This window comes from Crocodylus siamensis, chromosome 1 (genome assembly GCF_052110815.1).
Source record: "Crocodylus siamensis isolate JL-2025a chromosome 1, ASM5211081v1, whole genome shotgun sequence".
NCBI classification, from domain to species: Eukaryota; Metazoa; Chordata; order Crocodylia; family Crocodylidae; genus Crocodylus; species Crocodylus siamensis.
The window spans coordinates 163,973,086-163,990,209 of NC_143395.1; the positions used below are offsets into that span (position 1 = coordinate 163,973,086).

Here is a 17,124-nt window from a genome sequence, read left to right on the forward strand (position 1 = left end):
AATACACCAAGGGGAGAAACACAGCTTTGCGTAGCTATTTAAACATAGGAAGAAGTGGGCAGAGTTGGCTATCATTAAGAAGTGAGTTCCACCTCCTGGCACTCAGCATGGCCAAAGCCCCATCCTCTTTTGATCTGCGATATTGCTGGAATGAACTGTGGGAATAAATTATTTATTGGATGACTTTCGTTCAAATTAATTGTGAAATACTTTTGATTTTTTCAAGCTTGTCTTTTTTCCAGATTATCCAAAACTCGATGTTACAAATATATGCCAGACCCATTCACTTTAACTAGCTCTTTGATGCCATATCTTCCGATATGCAATAGGCAGCCTAAGCTAATATTCCCTCTGGTCTGACTGCAATGATTTTAAATAGGAGGCAAAACCAATGTTTTGTCAGAAGGGGGTGTGTCGCAGTGCACGCGGGTGCCCTGGGCCTAAAAGCAGAAATGGCAGGAGAGACCCCTAGTGGTGAGAAGGGGGAGGCTCAAATACCAGTCACCAGGGCAGCACAGGTACTGGTTGCCAGGGAAACCAAGGGGGTCAGATGACAGGAAGGGGCAGGGCTTGGCCCCTTCTTAAGCCCAAGCATAAGGGCTGGAGAGCAGTTCCCCTCTGGCGGCCAAGGAGGGGGAAGCTCAGCCAGTACGCAGGGAAAGGGGAAGACAGACTGCAGGAGCATCCCCTGGTTGCGGCTGAGTTGAAGTATTTTTCTGGTAGGGACAGAACATGAATTTTTGACCGGGCAGTTTAGTTTGCATTATAGCCCAGGGCTTTGTGTTTTGTGTTTACTATTTAACCAGAGGACCGGGTGAGGCTATTAGGGGTGGAGGAGGCCTCATAGGGACTCCACGGTAGCGTGGGGTTTCCTGGCGCCGGAGAGGGCGCAGCATTGTTTGGGGGGCGCATTGGCCCCAGCCCTGGAGCCCCGGAGCTAGGGGGCAGTGAGAAGCCCCAGGGTGAGAGGGGGCAGCAGGGAGCCCCAGAGCAAGAGGGGGCAGAGAGGGGCCCCTGAGCGAGAGAGGGCAGAGAGGCGCCCCAGAAGTAAAGAAGAGGGCCAAGGCATAGGGCAAACCATGTCAAGTACCATCTGCAAGGCTTGGGCTGTGGTGTAGGGGAAGAAAAGGAGCCGCAAGTAGCTCCCCCTGACTTATAAAGTGGGCAGCCTCCCGCTAATTACATCACTCAATCAATTAAGATGGCAGGCAAGTAAGCAGGCAGTTAGCCCAAGACAGGAAGGTGGAGCTCCAGCATGCTAGACCTGTTACCAGCACCCTAGACCTGTTACAGGGTGTTTAGTGGGATGTGCTTATAGTGTACACAAGGTCAGGTGTACTCCAGACACTCTTATGTCACCACACTGTGAGACTTATGTACACGACAAAGCCTACCACTGCTGTCACTACTGGAGGTGCACCCTGGGATACCAAAGATGAATTGCACATCTCCTTTTTTGACAGTGCAAATGCAGACAAAGGACTTAAAGATAGATGCCTGTGCCTGAGACTTTTACTGTGGGTCTTCATGTGGGTTACCGATTTGTGCAAGTATTTGCAAGACCTTTTCACTGAAGAAACTTGCAGACAAACCCATTAAAAGCACTAATTTCCATGTGCATAGGACAATAATACAGGATCATGAACACCACAGAAAATTCATGATTTCCATGCACAGATGTCTGAAAATTCTATATACTCGTTGCAGTATTTTAACCCTGTGGGAGAAGTGGCCATGACATTCTTTTGAAATTCTATCTTTTGATTGAGGTGCTATTAGAAAGAAAGAGAAGGGACTTTGTGTTGTGACATCCATTTAATTGATCTGACAGCAAAAATAAAATGAATATAGATGTTCCTGCACAGGTTTCATTCTTCGGACTTCTCTGAGGGGTATGTTTTATGCTTTTGTTCAGCTTGTGCACACAGCCTCTCATCTGCTCAACATGGCTCTTTGTCACACAGCCGTAATTAGTGGGCAAATCCTTGGTTCTTATAAATCAGACATTCAAGTCAATGGACCAATTGACACCAGCTGGCCTGGAACTTCAGCAAGGAGCCTGCAAATTGAACAAGCAGGTGGCAGAATTGTGACAGGGAGATGAAACACCCAAGATAAAAGAGAATTCACAGCAGGAGGGAATCCTCCTTCTCTCTGTCAAACAGTGGTGTTCCAAGGTCCTTCTACTGGGATGTTCAGGGGTTATGGGTGGGTGTTTCCTCCATCTCGTCCAAACCTTATTTTATGCTATTAACGTCAGTTACCCTAGCATAAAAGTCTGCTATACAAGTTGTAACCCAAAAGTCCATGCCTTCCTTACAGGAGGGGTTCGTGTGGGAGAATAACTCATATTTTCAGATAGAATCATAGAAAATTAGGGTCCCTGGTACAACCCCCTGCTCAAAGCAGGACCATCCCCAACTAGAAGATCCCAGCCAGGGCTTTGTGAAGCTGGGCCTTAAAAACTTCCAAGGATGGAGCTTCCACCACCTCTCTGGGTAACCTGTTCCAGTGCTTTACTGCCCTCCTAGTGAGAAGATTCTTCCTAATATCCAACCTAAACCTCTCTTGCTGTAACTTAAAGCCATTGCTCCTTGTTCTGACATTGGCCACCACTGAGAACAGTCTAGCTCCATCCTCTTTGGAACCACCCTTCAGGTAGTTAAAAGGCTGCTATCAAATCTCCTCTCAGTCTTCTCTTCTGAAGACTAAATAAACCCAGTTCCCTCAGCCTCACCTCCTAAGTTATGCACCCCAGATGATTTACTTTTAGTAGTTCCCTCCAACTGTCTTCTTCCATCCCAGGTGCATGCATCTGCATACATGTGTGTATACACACACTAGTTAGAGGAAGAAAAACGGGTAGACAGGAGGACAAGATTTCAGTGTATTGGCTCAGGGAATGGTTAGGAGCCAGATCTACTCCCACGCTGGCTGGCACATGGCAGCTCTAAGAGAACATAGTCTGCCAGCTAAAGGGCATGGCCAGCCCCTCATCCCATCTGCCATCTGCAGCACATACTGGCTAGAAACACACACTGCTAAATACAGCAGGATTTATTGATCAGAGGACACTGTGATGAGTCTTACAGCTAGCTCTTCTGGCTCTGCCACTCTCAGGGCTGGTCGGGGATGGATTTGGCCCTAGGGCCATCCTTACTTCGGGATTACAAGTAAACCTCATTGACTTCAAAGCAGCTATTTGCACCTTGTTAAAGCATCGGCTACAGAGCTGGAAATAAAAGCCAGATTCTCTAACTTCTGGTCCTGAGATGATACTGCAACAGTACTTTGGTCCTCTCTGTTCTCCCACATATTCTGTATCTGTTCCTTTTATAGCCCTGTATTTGTGACACCACCAGTATTTCTATGGCCTGCCTTGCACTATCATAAAGATGGAGTTACGACAGCTGCAGCTGAGGTACATTACAGTGGTCCCTTGAAAGCCTCAAACTGTTGTGTCAGAGTATCACAAATAATCCAATTAGTGTGCGACTGAAAAGACCACACATGCTGACATACCAGGGTAAAATGAGATGACTTAATGGGCCTCCTGTTGTATGGGACACAAGTGTTATATTTCAGCAAAGCAAAGTTTTAATTCCCCGTGCATTTTTGTAACATTCCAATATGAATGCGAATAAAAAAACTCTTAAGAATTTGCAGCCATTCCCCCAAAATTACAGTTCTGTGAGGCTGCATGAAATTAACTGAAAACAAATTCATCATATGCAAAAGAGAAAGTGACTAACCTATTTTCACTGCCACAAATAGATCAAGGGTAAACATAAACAGCATAAGAAATAGCAGGGAATTCGGATGCCTAAAATTCTGATCGTATATGCTAAGATGATTTTCTGAACATACCTCAGAATTTTTTAATGCTAATTTTAACTCAACAGAGTTTCTTTCAGGAAAGAGTGGTTTTAAGATGATGACAGACTGTCCCTGCATTTATTGGTCTGCGTCATTGCCCAGACACTATATAGATGTTACTTCTGTGTGCCAGGAACTAATGAACAAATCAACCTTGCTGGTTTTCAAGAGGTAGAACTCTTAGCTTTATTTATTGCTCCCTACTTTCTCATCTGCTCTGGCAGCTTCCATTCCCTTGATTTTAACTGCACCAAAGAGTCTGCACACAAATGACAACTTCCTGCGAATATATGGAGAAAGGATTGATAGCTCAAAGTCAAGGACTTTCACTGGGCACATCTACAAGTGCACCTTAATGCACAGTAGCCTATTCCACTGCACATTAAAGCAGTGTGTAAAAAAAAAAAGCTAATATGCTAATGTGTGGTAGAATAGGCTACTACACGTTAAGCATCACCTAAAAAGTGTGCACTTGCACTTGTGCTACTGTGCATTAGCACAACTTAATATGCATTTATTTAGTACTTCATATTGGAGGTACTAATTTCAATGTGTATTAGTAAAAGTGCATTAATGCACATGTAGATCCACCGTTACCTAAAGGAAGTGCAAACGTGCCTTCCACCCAACCAGGTGAAATATGCAACAATCTCCTATCAATGAAGTATCATTTTAGCCTGTCCTGGCTCTGATCCTTTATCACTGCAGTCAACAGGAGTTTTGCTGTTGACTTTATTGGAAGCAGGATCAGACTCGGGATTTGTAAATGTTCCAGTATGGCCAATAGTACATGTATTTTGCAGCCAATTAGAAGCGCAAATTCTGTTTTAAGTCAAGCAAATCTGTTCTGACATGAACAAGAAAAGAATATGATATATAATGCTGTCAGGTTCAAGTGCAGGGAAATGGTTTAAATCTGAGCAACTCACACCTCCGTGAGCAGCATAAGGTGCCTGTTCAGTAAGTGTATGTAAACACTGTAGAATCCCTCCTGACATATCAAGACGAACTCATGATAAAATTTGGTCATTATAGAGTAAAATGCATAATCCCCTTTAAAAAATTAATCAATGACAGATGGATGTTGTTGTTACTAATTAGTTCTATTATTGTAATACCTCCCAGCCCCAACCTATGCTATGCCCCAAAGTACCAAGCACTGTGAAAATACATAGAGTCAATCCCTCCCTGGAGACTTTGTAATCTAAACAGACAAAAGAAAGGACAGAAGGGAAAAGAGGCATAGCACATTCAAGTGACTTCCCCAAGGTCACACAGCTGGCCACTAGCAGAGTCTGAAAATTGACCCTTCAGCTCTTGACTTAAAAATAAAGATAAGTAGGGTTGGAGTATCATTGCTGAAAATGTCTAAGAAACAGATGAGAGGCAAGAATTTTTAGTGATGTCTTACCTAACCAACTGTTTAGTTGGGAAAGCTGCTGGACATGCTTTTAGGCATTAAATGCCCTTCAACGGGTTCCTTATGAGGACCTAATAAAGACCTAATCAGGTCCCTAATAAAAATAACTGAGATGAAGATTTTTAAAAATATTTAATATATTAATGCAATTAGTGAAAGTTTCAGTGGCACAGAGAGTGCAGGTTTTGAGTTCCTAATAACTTCTACTCCTGTTGTGGTCTCATGTCATATCAGGATTTTCACACGAGAAGCCTGGACCAGATCATAAGAATCACAAGACCAAGATGATATTGACACTCTGATGACACTCAGATAACAAAACTGTATAGCGGGAGAGAAGAGTTGTAATATATGACACAGCTTTGGTTGTAAAAGGCTTAGTCCTATATGTGATTAAAGAGGAGACTGTGTCAAGATCACAAATGCAGAGCCAGCATCTCAAATAGTAGCCCATTATAGTGCATGAAAGTGAAGCAGAAACATGTGACTCATTACTGGAAACACAGTGTGAATACATGAGGCATGATTTGAGGGGTAAAGACTATAGCTGGTCCTAGTTTTGATGAGTGCCCATAGAAGAGACAAGATGATAGCACAACAGTAGATGTGAATGAACCCCTGAGGAGGAAGGGAGAACAAATGTTGCACAGTACAAAGAAATAAACTCAGGCATTATCCTAGCATGAGATGATGGGATCTATCTTGCACTAGATGCCCCTTAGAACAGATTTGGGTACCTGCTGCTTTCTCTGGGGTATAAGGGGTATTACCAGGATTTGGCTGGAACTGTGTCAAAAGCTACATTCAGCTTGGCTTGCTGAGTGCCTTGTTATTCCCTGGGCAAAAGCTCTGTGAAACATGTAGGATGTTACCAGCTTCATCAGAGGACTGGCTCACTTACTTACAGAGTAAGTGTTGCGCTTCACACACCCAACTAAAAGCTAAAATCTGCCCTGATATGCAAGTGTATGATTTTGTCGGTGGGAACCCCATTTGTGACTGCTGCAGCAGAAAATAAACACAGGAAGTGGTCCAGTCACCATATTAATGAGAGAAGGAATCTGAAAAATCTAGGGATCTTAGGAAAGAAAAAGACTGGGCTGGCCCAACTGACTGATGCTAGTATAATATGCTCAACTGTAGTCTCCACACCCCAGGCTGGCAAGGACTGGGAGTTCTGTAACAGCAACATATTTAGCCCTCAGAAAGGAGGGACTGCCTACTGTCAACCTTCAGGGACCTTGTCTGGCTGAAGCAAGAAAGGGCACTGATCACCTTTAAAAGGGACTCTCTGATGCTTTTGGTAGTTGGGAACTGTGCTGGGCTGGCAACAGATGCAAAGAATGAGAGATGCTGTTAGTCCCATCTACCCTCTTCCAGTGACCCATGAAAAATGCTGAGGGAATTTCTGGATGATCCTAGAAAAGCTTGTAGTAGTTCCCCAACATTAATGGATAAATAATATATTCAGCTGAGATGCTTTTTTTTTGCTAATTTTTCCTTATACTTCTATTATTGCTTTTCTTTTATGTGAAAGATATATTCAGTAAGATAGGAGAAAAGCAATGGCTTTCAATTTTTTTTCTGGGGGAAAATAGGAAACTAAATTAAAATGGATAGTAGTAAAGAGCCATTAAGGTACTCAAATGGAGTGTTCCTATATGGTCCATTAATCTATGTTCTTCAAGAGGCTGAGTGCAAACAACTTGAATACATTATACCTGAAGAGTGTGATACTGGACCATGCAAACAGGATCTGGTGTTGCTAATTTCACAGTAAAAGGATTATTTTTTTAAAATAATTATCACCGTTTTTGCAATCAATCTGTTATTTTTCAACAGCACACACATTGTGATATTAGTATATCAACACATTGTGATATTACTATATCATATGTTACATCTGGTGTACTTAGAAGTCTACATTTAATATGAGAAATTAAAAATATTTTATATATCATAAAGAAGCCACAGAAACCCAGCAAACATGTGACTGAATACTATCTCTTTAAGAGGAGGGCAAGTAGGGAAATCAGGCTTTATACAACAGTGGGTGTGTCTACATGAGATGCTAAATACACAGTAGACCAGGGTGGGCAAAATGTGGCCCATGGGCTGGATGTGGCCTGCTAGGTCATTCTATCTGGCCTGCGGGGCCTCTACAAAAATTTAGAAAATTAGTATTTATCTGCCCCAGGCTGCCTGTCATGCGGCTCTCGATAGCTTGCCAAAACTCAGGAAGCAGCCCTCCACCCAAAATAATTGCCCGCCCCTGCAGTAGACTAATTCTATTGTGCATTAATGTGTCATGGAAAAAGGCATGCTAATGCGCAGCAGAATTAGCGTACTGTGCATTAGTGTCACGAACAAGGCATATGCTGACACTACTGCGCAGTAGTGCCAGTTACTGCACATTGAGTTAGTGCTAAACTTAATGCACAGTAACTACCGCGTGTTAATGCATGTGTAGATGTGCCTAGTAGTTTCCAGAAAGACAGATCTAGTGAGGAAAGATCAGCAGGAACTGTAATAAGGAACATACAGGCTGATTTAGGAGATTTGAGGAATGGGTTGTTCCTGATTTTTTTAAAATTCTTTCTTTGTTTTCTGCTAAGAAACCAAGATTTAGCCTTGCACTTCATGAGTCCTTGAGATTCTTAAACTCTACAATCCATATGGCCTTGCATTTTAGCAGGTGAAGACACCTATTTTTAAAAAGTAGTAACTGAGGAATGCCAATATTTTTAAGCATTGACATAACTTTGGGATGTCCTCTTTACGTTTTCGAGTCTGATTTTCAGAGGTGTTGAACACTCAGTTTTCATGGATATCAGTTGTTTCAGATGGAATAAAGTTTCTCAAGTCAGGCACCACAAACTTTGGCTAACAAAACCAGCGGACACTTCTGAAAATGCGCCCTTAATGGCTTGGACCATGCTCACTCTGAACTGGTGTGAGAAACAGGCTGTCAGAATAAAGGAATCCTAAAATCCAGTCCCCTTCCTGTGCCTCTAGACTGTACACCAGTGGTTCTCAACCTTTTTTAACTGAAGGCACCCCTCCTCTGACTCAAGGCACCTCTCAGATAATGGCAGCTCATAATTTGTAACCCATTTTTTGAATACAGAAACATTACAGAGCAATTTTTCTATTGCAAAGAACTCTGAGAGACCAGAATAGGACAGAAAGTTTTTAATGCTGTGAATTTATATTTGAAATGTCTGGGTCTATCTTGAGAAACACATTTGCACACCTAACAATGCTAATATTGTGTGATGCCTCAAAACACCCTTAAAAAGAACTTAGGGCACCACAGGGTGCCATGACACCCTAATTGATGATCACTGCTGTACACCATCCAAAGAATGAAGGAGACTTTGAAATCCCTATCTGATGTGAAAAATAAAGGGTCCAAAGGGTGGAAACAAATTATTATTAATAATAATAATGAATCAGAACTCCTAGACTTCGTGCTGAAAGCTGCAAGTGGGAGAGGAACAGTAGAAAAAATCCTGGTCATATCCATCCTCTCTGCCACTGTGTGACACAGGATGCTGGGACGATGGACCTATGGTGTGACTCAGTAGATGCAGTTCTTATGTTCTTATAAAAATGAAACAAATTGCTTGCTAGACTACTGAGTCTGTCTTGCCACAACTTCTTACAGATGGTACCTTGGAGCAAAAACAGAATAGGGCACAGACAGGTAGTTGCTATTTCAGTCTCACCATGGTTTTCTGGGCTCCTGTAAAAATTAATGTTGTGGCATTTCCATCACTACTTTTAAAACCAAGTGAAGTACAGAGGTAATCCAGTTCATGCTATCTCATTCCTGTTTTAACAGATGAGCAGAAAATACCCTTTGATTCCAGTAGGTGGAAAATACTGATGTGACTGAAGTGACATCCTTCTTCCTTTGTGCACAGAGAGGGCGAGAAGTGACAAAGGCAGTTGATGATAGCTGGTTCTGAGTGACTTCTAAAAATGCCTTTCTTTTTAGTACAACTCCCACCCCCGTTCCCAGCAGTTCACTTTGTAACACAGAGGGGACGGGGAAGCCACAGAGTGAGCAACTGGGTCTCACAGTAGACAGACACACAAATCACAGGAACAAGGCAATGAGAGGCTGAAAGCCCAATTCAGTGGAGTCAAGCTAGCCCTATTAGTCTACCTTCTAACAGTGTGTGTGTGTGTACATACACACACCTCACTAAAGTCTGTGCTGTGTGTGTATACATGTATGCACACACGTACACACACCATACAACTCACCAAATCTCATGCTGTGTGTATATATACACATACAGACATGTACACACGCACATACAACTTGCCAAAGCTGGTGCTCTGTGTGTGTATATATACACATACATATGCATGTATACACAGACACACACACATTCACATACAATGTGCCAAGGCTTGTGCTGGATATGCGAGTGTGCATATACACATACACACCCACACACGAACACACAGAAGGATATACACACACAGCTTGCCAAAGCTTGTATTTGTACATGTGTGCACACACACACACAGAAGCGACTCACCAAAGCTAATGCTGTGTGTGTCCACACACACACACACACACTCAGCACAAGCTCCGGGAGCTGAAGCTCACTTCCCCAGGGGCGGATGAAGGGGCCGGGGGCAGAGGCTGCCCGGCCAGGAGCCGCTGGGAGAAGCGGCGCCCTCGGGCGGGCGGGCAGGGCGAGGACAGCGGGAAGCCCGGCCGTGCGCCGGCTCGGCGGCGCGGGGGGCACCCCGGAGAGCCCCGCGGCCCCCTGCCCCCTGCAACACCCCGGCTCGACGGGGGCTGCCTGGGCAGCAGGAGTTGCCAGCGGTGCCCCACACAACATCTGGAGGGAGGCATCCCCCCCCCCCACACACGTCTCCGGCAACATCTGGAAGGAGGCGCGCAGCCCCGTCCCCAGCTCCAGCTGCCCGGTCCGCTCCCGCCCCCTCCAGCGCCCCGGCCCGGCTGGAAGTTTCTGCAAGAAAGTAGCGGCGGCGGCGCCCGGGGCAGCCCTCGCCCGCCCCGCGCGCAGGCGGCTGCTTACCCAGCCCCGGCACGAAGGTGTTGAGGAAGAGGCAGAGCACGGCCACGGGGAAGGGCATGTAGGGGATGGCGGCGCGCAGCGGCCCCTTCTTCTCCCGCACCTGCACCACCACCCCGCTGGGCGAGGCGGCGCCCCGGCCGGGCTCCCCGCCCGCCGCCGCCGCGCTCTCGCCGTCCTTGGGCAGGTGCTCCATGGCGGGAGCGGGACACGCGGCGCGCCCGCCGCTTCCCCGCTGCCTCGCGCCGCTCTGCCCCGGCCCCGCCCGCCGCCGCCGCCGCCGCCGCCTCCCGCGCCCCGCCCGGCCCCTTCCCCGCCTCCCGCCCCCCGGCACCCCCCACCCCCCCCATCCAGACGTGCTCGCCCAGTCCTACGCACAGCCCCTGGGCCACTGACACACACACAAAGGCGCCCCTCCCCCATTCACCCACCCAGACACACACATACAGGCACAAACACACACATGCCCAGCCACACACCCACCCAGACACATACACATAGACACACACACCCATTCAGACACACGCTCACTCAACCACCTGACACACATACACACCAAGCCACACTCACCCACCCACACAGATACACACACACACACATTTGCCCTCTCTCACTCCCACCCACACATGACCTCACATCTCCATTCTTCTCCTAGGTGGGAAACAAATTGGCCAGATTTAAATGTGTGAGCTACAGCAGAAAGGGAGTCTCTTACCCCAAAATAGTTACCTGCAGAAGAATTATAGCAGTATAACGCTATACTCACACCACTAAATACAGTATTTCCATGTAGGCAAGCGCCTAGAGCGGTGGTTCTCAGCCAGGATGCCACAGCACCCTGGGGTTCCCCAAGAGCCTTTCAAGGGTGCCACAGGGTGCCACGCCATGTCAGCACTGGTAGGTGCGCAAACATGACTCAGTAGATAAACCCAGACATTTCAAATAGCAGTCCAGAGTGCTAGAAACCTTGTGCCCTGTTGTGGTCTTTCAGAGTGCTTTGCAACAATTGCTCTATTAGTTTTCTCTTGTCAAAAAATCAAGTGAAATAAGAGCTGGCATTTTCTGTGGGGTGCTTTGAATGTAACAAGAGGTGCCTCCAGTCTAAGGACTTAAGGGTTACAAGGTTAAGAACCACTGGCCTACACCCATGCCCAGCTAAGCCCTTTTCTAAACATGGTTGTCCTTGATATACTCAGAGCTGGCCTTAGGGGTGGGCAACTTGGGCAGTGCCCAGAGCACTGTGGTCAGGGCAGTGCCACACACACACATGCACGCACACAAACATGTGAGCAGTCTGCACTCACAGCTGTGCTCTCCCACTGCCTCACCCTGCTGGTCCCAGCCCCTGGCAGGAGGAGCCTAGCCCAGCCTGCTCCTCACCACCAGCTGCCAGGCACTGTGGGCTGCAGCAGCAGTGCCTGCTTGTCCACCTGCCTGGCGCACCATGCTGCTCCGCCTCCCCTCTGGACTGTGCCCCATGTCCCTGCAGCAGTGTGGACAAAATACAAGTTTACCCAGCACACCATTTTCTCTAAGTCCAGCTCTGGGTATACTAGGTACAACATGTTGTTTAAACTCACATTAAAACGTATAAGTTGGACCTGGTCAACCATGATGGGGCTGTAATGGGAATATTACCTAACCTACATTAAAACATACCAATATTGCCTGGTCTATCCATGGCCACAACCATTTTTGCATTCTCTCAGACCCATTCACATAGTCTCCCCTGCATCTAGCTATACACAAAATCCTCCACATATTGACCCATGTTGTACATTATTGATTTCTCTGTCACAAATGTACACATCTGTCTTGATTCTGCTTTTAGTTAAAACAGTCTAAAGCAAAAGCAATTTCAGTGAAATCATTAAAGCCATATTTGTGTAAAACAGCTGTTGGTGGGAAAAGAAGGCCAATTGTTTTACACATGCAGCCCTGTGCACCCACTCCTTATCACACATGTACACTTGACTGTCTCTCAAACACTGATATGTCTGGAAAATGAAAAGGGAAAAGCAACAGAGCAAGGCATTAAAGTATTTTGAAATCCGCTGCAATATAAGAAAATAGTGAAAACTGGTGACCTCTCACATTCTAAAAAAAAGTTACTCTTCGGCCATTAGAGGTGCAAAACATCCCCGCACATTCATTGTCTGCAAAACATTTGTGTAAGGGGAAAAGTGTTGCCTTGAAAATGCAAAGAAAATATCAAAAATGTATCATTAAAAGTTAATTTGGGTTTGGAACAGAAAGAATATACACCAATACATATATAATTCCTATCAGTACCACATGATATACTTTTCTTTTGTATGACTGATAATGATCATTCAGTATTCAGTTTGATGGATGAAGTAGTAATAGAACATGAAGCTATCTGTTGTTAGAAAAGATGACACTGCTGGTCATTGCAGATGCTGTTGAGTGAAGAGATCAGGGAACATATTAGAGGTATTAATCACAATACAAAGTGAAAGCATCACCCACATTTTTTATTTCTCTGGCAGTGAGCAATAGAGTGAGCCTATGCCCTGCTGTACAATTCAAAGCTGTATTTTTATTAAAGGATTTCTACTAAGAATTAAACAAAGACAGCAAAGCTTAAATGTTTTATACAGGTTGCTGGAACCCCACCTGATGCAAATATACAGTGAGATCATTTCCATAGAAATTAGTACAAGCAGACCATTAGGTAACCTGATCTAATTGTGCAGGTGCAGATTTGTTCCCTACAGTGTATTTTCTAGTAACTATATTTATTTAATTTTTCATCCACATGGACACTGGGCAGTCACTACATAGATATCCCATTTAAATGTTGCTGTTTTTAAACCAGGAGTATTTACTGTCTTAACTGGGCACATTTATTAGCCTCATAGATTTCCCTCATTTTTATTTGATTAAATAATTAAGAGGGATATTTTGCTGCGGCACAGTAACTAATACTCATTTGGCATTAAGAATTTTAATGGTGACATCATTTATACCACGACAGTTCTTGACACCCCATTAGAATTTGCAGGTGAAAATTGATCAATCTCTATGGGTAACAAGATCACATTTAGCCTGTAGGAATCTTGTCTCACTAAATTTCATACAAGTCTGAGTGCACTGATGAAACACTATCAATAATTAATAATGATGATATAATTTTCTACATTCTGAAACAGGTAATAGAGCTGGTAAGAGTTCTGGTCATTATGTGAGTGTGAATCTTTATGAATAGGCAAACAGTAAGACATTGTGTTGCATGAAAGGTATTAGCCAAAATATTTTTAAAAAAGGACAAAGACCAATTTAAAACAATGTTTTATTAATAATATTTAATAACAGTTTGTACTTTTACAGAACATTTCCCTAGAGAGTATCAAAGTGCTTTATGCACTTGAATTAATTCAAGCTCATTATGCCTTTTTGATTGTGGTAAGCAGTATGTGGAGAATATTTTATCTGCTACTAAAACGCAGCCAGTTCTAGAGTGGGATGCACCATTTAGTAGCTCACAGCAGCAATACAAAGCAGATTATTTATTTATATAGCACCAGTGTGGTACATGCTTTACAGACGTCTAGAATAAAAGCTCTTTGGAAGAACTTTCCACAGGGAAGAATAGGGTATTCAGCAACATGACTGAAGCAGGAATGTAAGCAAGAAAAGTACTGTTACCACAACTGAAAGTTGGCCCTGATATTGAGATTGGTAAACCTACTCTTATAAAAAGTGGGATTTTCAATTACTACACGTTTTACTACATTTGTTCACATGTATATTAAAACAAATCTCACTTCAGCTTCTCAGTGTAGAAACAGTATGTCACTCAGGTTTATATATACACTAAGGACTTGTGTCCAAAAATAGCATTGTGTAATTAACTGGATTTAGGTGGATTTTAGGTGTCTAAATTCAAAATTACAATAAGAAAAAAAGGCCCTGCTCAGTGGGTGCTTAATGCCAGAGGTGTCTAAAATTGGTAGCTGCCTTCCTATTTTTCACTGGAAAATTACCTAGGGGCCTAGGACTGTCCCCGTTCTCTGTAGCTTAGTGCCAATCCCCCACCTAAGTGTGACTGGAGTCCAGGATCTATAAGGAATGACATGTAAGTCCCGTTAGAAGCTTGAACTGATAGGCATGTTCAAAGCCTAGCCAACATACACTGACAGGACCAACACCCCCATGAAATGGAGCTGTAGTGCTTTCCAGCTGCAACAACATGGTGGTCTCTTGAGATCTGTGTTCTTGGTCTCCCCCTTAGCCTGAAGGGATTCTAACCTGCACCTTCCAGGAGACTCCTCTAAACATTAGGCTGTTCTGAATGTGGGCTGTCTGGTAAAGCTGAGACACTGTGCAGAAAGGAATGAGCACAAGCAAGAGGGAGTGTACCCTGTGGCTTAGTGATTAGGACTGTGATCAAAAACCTTTAAGAAGCCGTGGGCCAGAACAACCCAGCTCCCATATGATGTGGGCTGGATGGCTTTGATGGCACATCAGTGAGTGACAGGGATTTCCCTGCACCACTGCTGAGGCAGAAGCAGACAGCTGGGAGCTGCATCCACACCATGGCCATTTCTCCCAGCCACCCCTGCCCCCTGGCTGTATGTGGGTTCAGCTTCCAGCTGGTGGGGGGCTGCTTGGGTGTTTCATAGTTTCATAGTTTCTAGAGTTGGAAGGGACCTGAGTAGATCACCTAATCCGACCCCCTGCCATGGCAGGAAAGATTACTGGGGTCAAACGACCCCAGCAAGGTGTTCATCTAACCACCTCTTAAAGACCCCCCAGGGTAGGAGCCAGCACCACTTCTCTTGGAAGTTGGTTCCAGATCCTAGCTGCCCTGACGGTGAAGTAGCGCCTCCTGATATCTAGCCTAAACCTACCCTCTGCCAGCTTGTGACCGTTATTCCTGGTTACTCCTGGTAGTGCTCGGGGGAACAGTGACTCCACCAATGCCTGCTGATCCCCCCCTGACTAGTTTGTAACAGGCCACTAGATCCCCCCTCAGCCTTCTCTTGCGGAGGCTGAACAGGTTCAGGTCCTGCGGCCTCTCCTCATAAGACCTGCCCTGTTGTCCCCTGATCAAGCGAGTAGCCCTCCTCTGGACCCTCTCCATGTTGTCCATATCCCTTTTGAAGTGCGGCACCCAGAACTGGACGCAGTACTCCAGCTGCGGCCTGACCAGTGCCGCATAGAGGGGGAGGATCACCTCCTTGGACCTGCTGGAGATGCATCTGTGGATGCATGACAAGGTGTGGTTCGCCTTCCTGACTGCCTCCCCACACTGCCGGCCCATGTTCATCTTGGAGTCAATGATGACCCCCAGATCCTTTTCTGCCTCTGTACTGACAAGAAGGGAGTTCCCCAAACCTGTAGGTATAGTGCCGGTTGTTCCTCCCCAGGTGCATTACTTTGCACTCGTCAGTGTTGAATCCCATCCTATTCTCATCCACCCACCCTTGTAACCTGTCTAGGTCCGATTGTAGCCTATTCCTCCCTTCGAGAGTGCCCACATCCCCCCACATCTTAGTGTCATCAGCAAATTTGAACAGGGTGCTTTTTACTCCCTCGTCCAAGTCGCTGATGAAGATGTTGAACAGTGCAGGCCTGAGGACCGAGCCCTGCAGAACCCCACTGCCCACGTCCCTCCAGGCTGAAAATGACCCATCCACCACCACTCTCTGGGTGCGGCCCTCCAGCCAGTTGGTGACCCAGTTGACTGTGTGGGTGTCAACACCACAGTCCCCCAGTTTCTTAATGAGAATGGGGTGAGAGACAGTGTCAAAAGCCTTCCAGAAGTCCAGGAAGACTATGTCCACCAGTGCTACCCCTGCTTCTAATGATTTGGTGATCTGATCATAGAAGGCCACCAGGTTGGTCTGACAGGACCTGCCACTGATGAACCTGTGTTGGTTGCCCCTAAGCATGAAATCCCCTGCTGGCCCCTCATGGATGTGTGCCAGCATATTTTCTCAAACAGCTTGCCTAGGATCGAGGTAAGACTAACTGGCCTATAGTTTCCCGGGTCCTCCTTCTTCCCCTTTTTGAAGATGGGAACCACGTTGGCCCTCTTCCAGTCCTTGGGCACCACACCAGAGCACTACGAGTGCTCATAAAGCCGTGCCAGGGGACTTACAATGACCTCAGCCAATTCCTTTAGTACTCTAGGGTGGAGATCATCTGGACCAGCTGACTTGAATACATCCAGTCCCTCCAGAAGCTCCCTAACTAGTTCCTCACTAACCCTTGGCCTAGATGAGCCTCCCCTGGGGCCTAAGGGGGGTCCAAAGGGGGGGGGGTGGCTGTTCCAGTCCCTGCTTAGGATGTAGGGTGTAGGGAGCTTCTAGCTGTGCTCATACAGTATCTGGGAGGGAGAGAGTGAAGCAAAACAGAGACAGTGTGGATGCAGTTTGCAGCCCTGGTGCTGTGCCACATCACTGGAAGTTGACCCTCACACAGCCAGGGAAGTGGTGAGGAGAGGGAGCAGGGGGAAGGGGCTGGGAGAAGCAGCAGCAATGTGTGTGTAGGCAAAGCCCTCCAGCTCTGTGGGCCAGTTTCAGTGGCTCAGGTGGGCTGGGTTCAGCCCATGGGCTGTTTGTTGCCAAACCCTGGTGTAGTAGGGCACTGTTTGTGCCTGCCACTTTAAGGGCCAGAAGACAGCACCCAGCAGCTGCCTGATTGGGGAAGACATTTTGGATCCAGGGCTGCCCATATAAACAGGTCATTCTGCTGTGGGGAACCCAGGCAACAACATTGCCTGGCTGCAGGTATCATCTG

At 45.9% G+C, this 17,124-nt stretch overlaps 1 protein-coding gene across 4 annotated transcripts in view; it reads right to left on the reverse strand.

Moving 5' to 3' along the window:
* The window catches only part of STUM (stum, mechanosensory transduction mediator homolog), a 136,522-nt gene extending 125,908 nt beyond the window's left edge, over positions 1-10,614 (reverse strand). For all 4 annotated transcript variants that reach the window (XM_090047584.1, XM_090047603.1, XM_090047593.1 and 1 more), the window contains exon 1: positions 10,360-10,614. In XM_090047584.1, the coding sequence (XP_089903710.1) occupies positions 10,360-10,552 (193 nt within the window). In that variant the 5' untranslated portion in view covers positions 10,553-10,614. The remainder of the gene's footprint in view (positions 1-10,359) is intronic.
* Positions 10,615-17,124: the final 6,510 nt, after the last annotated feature.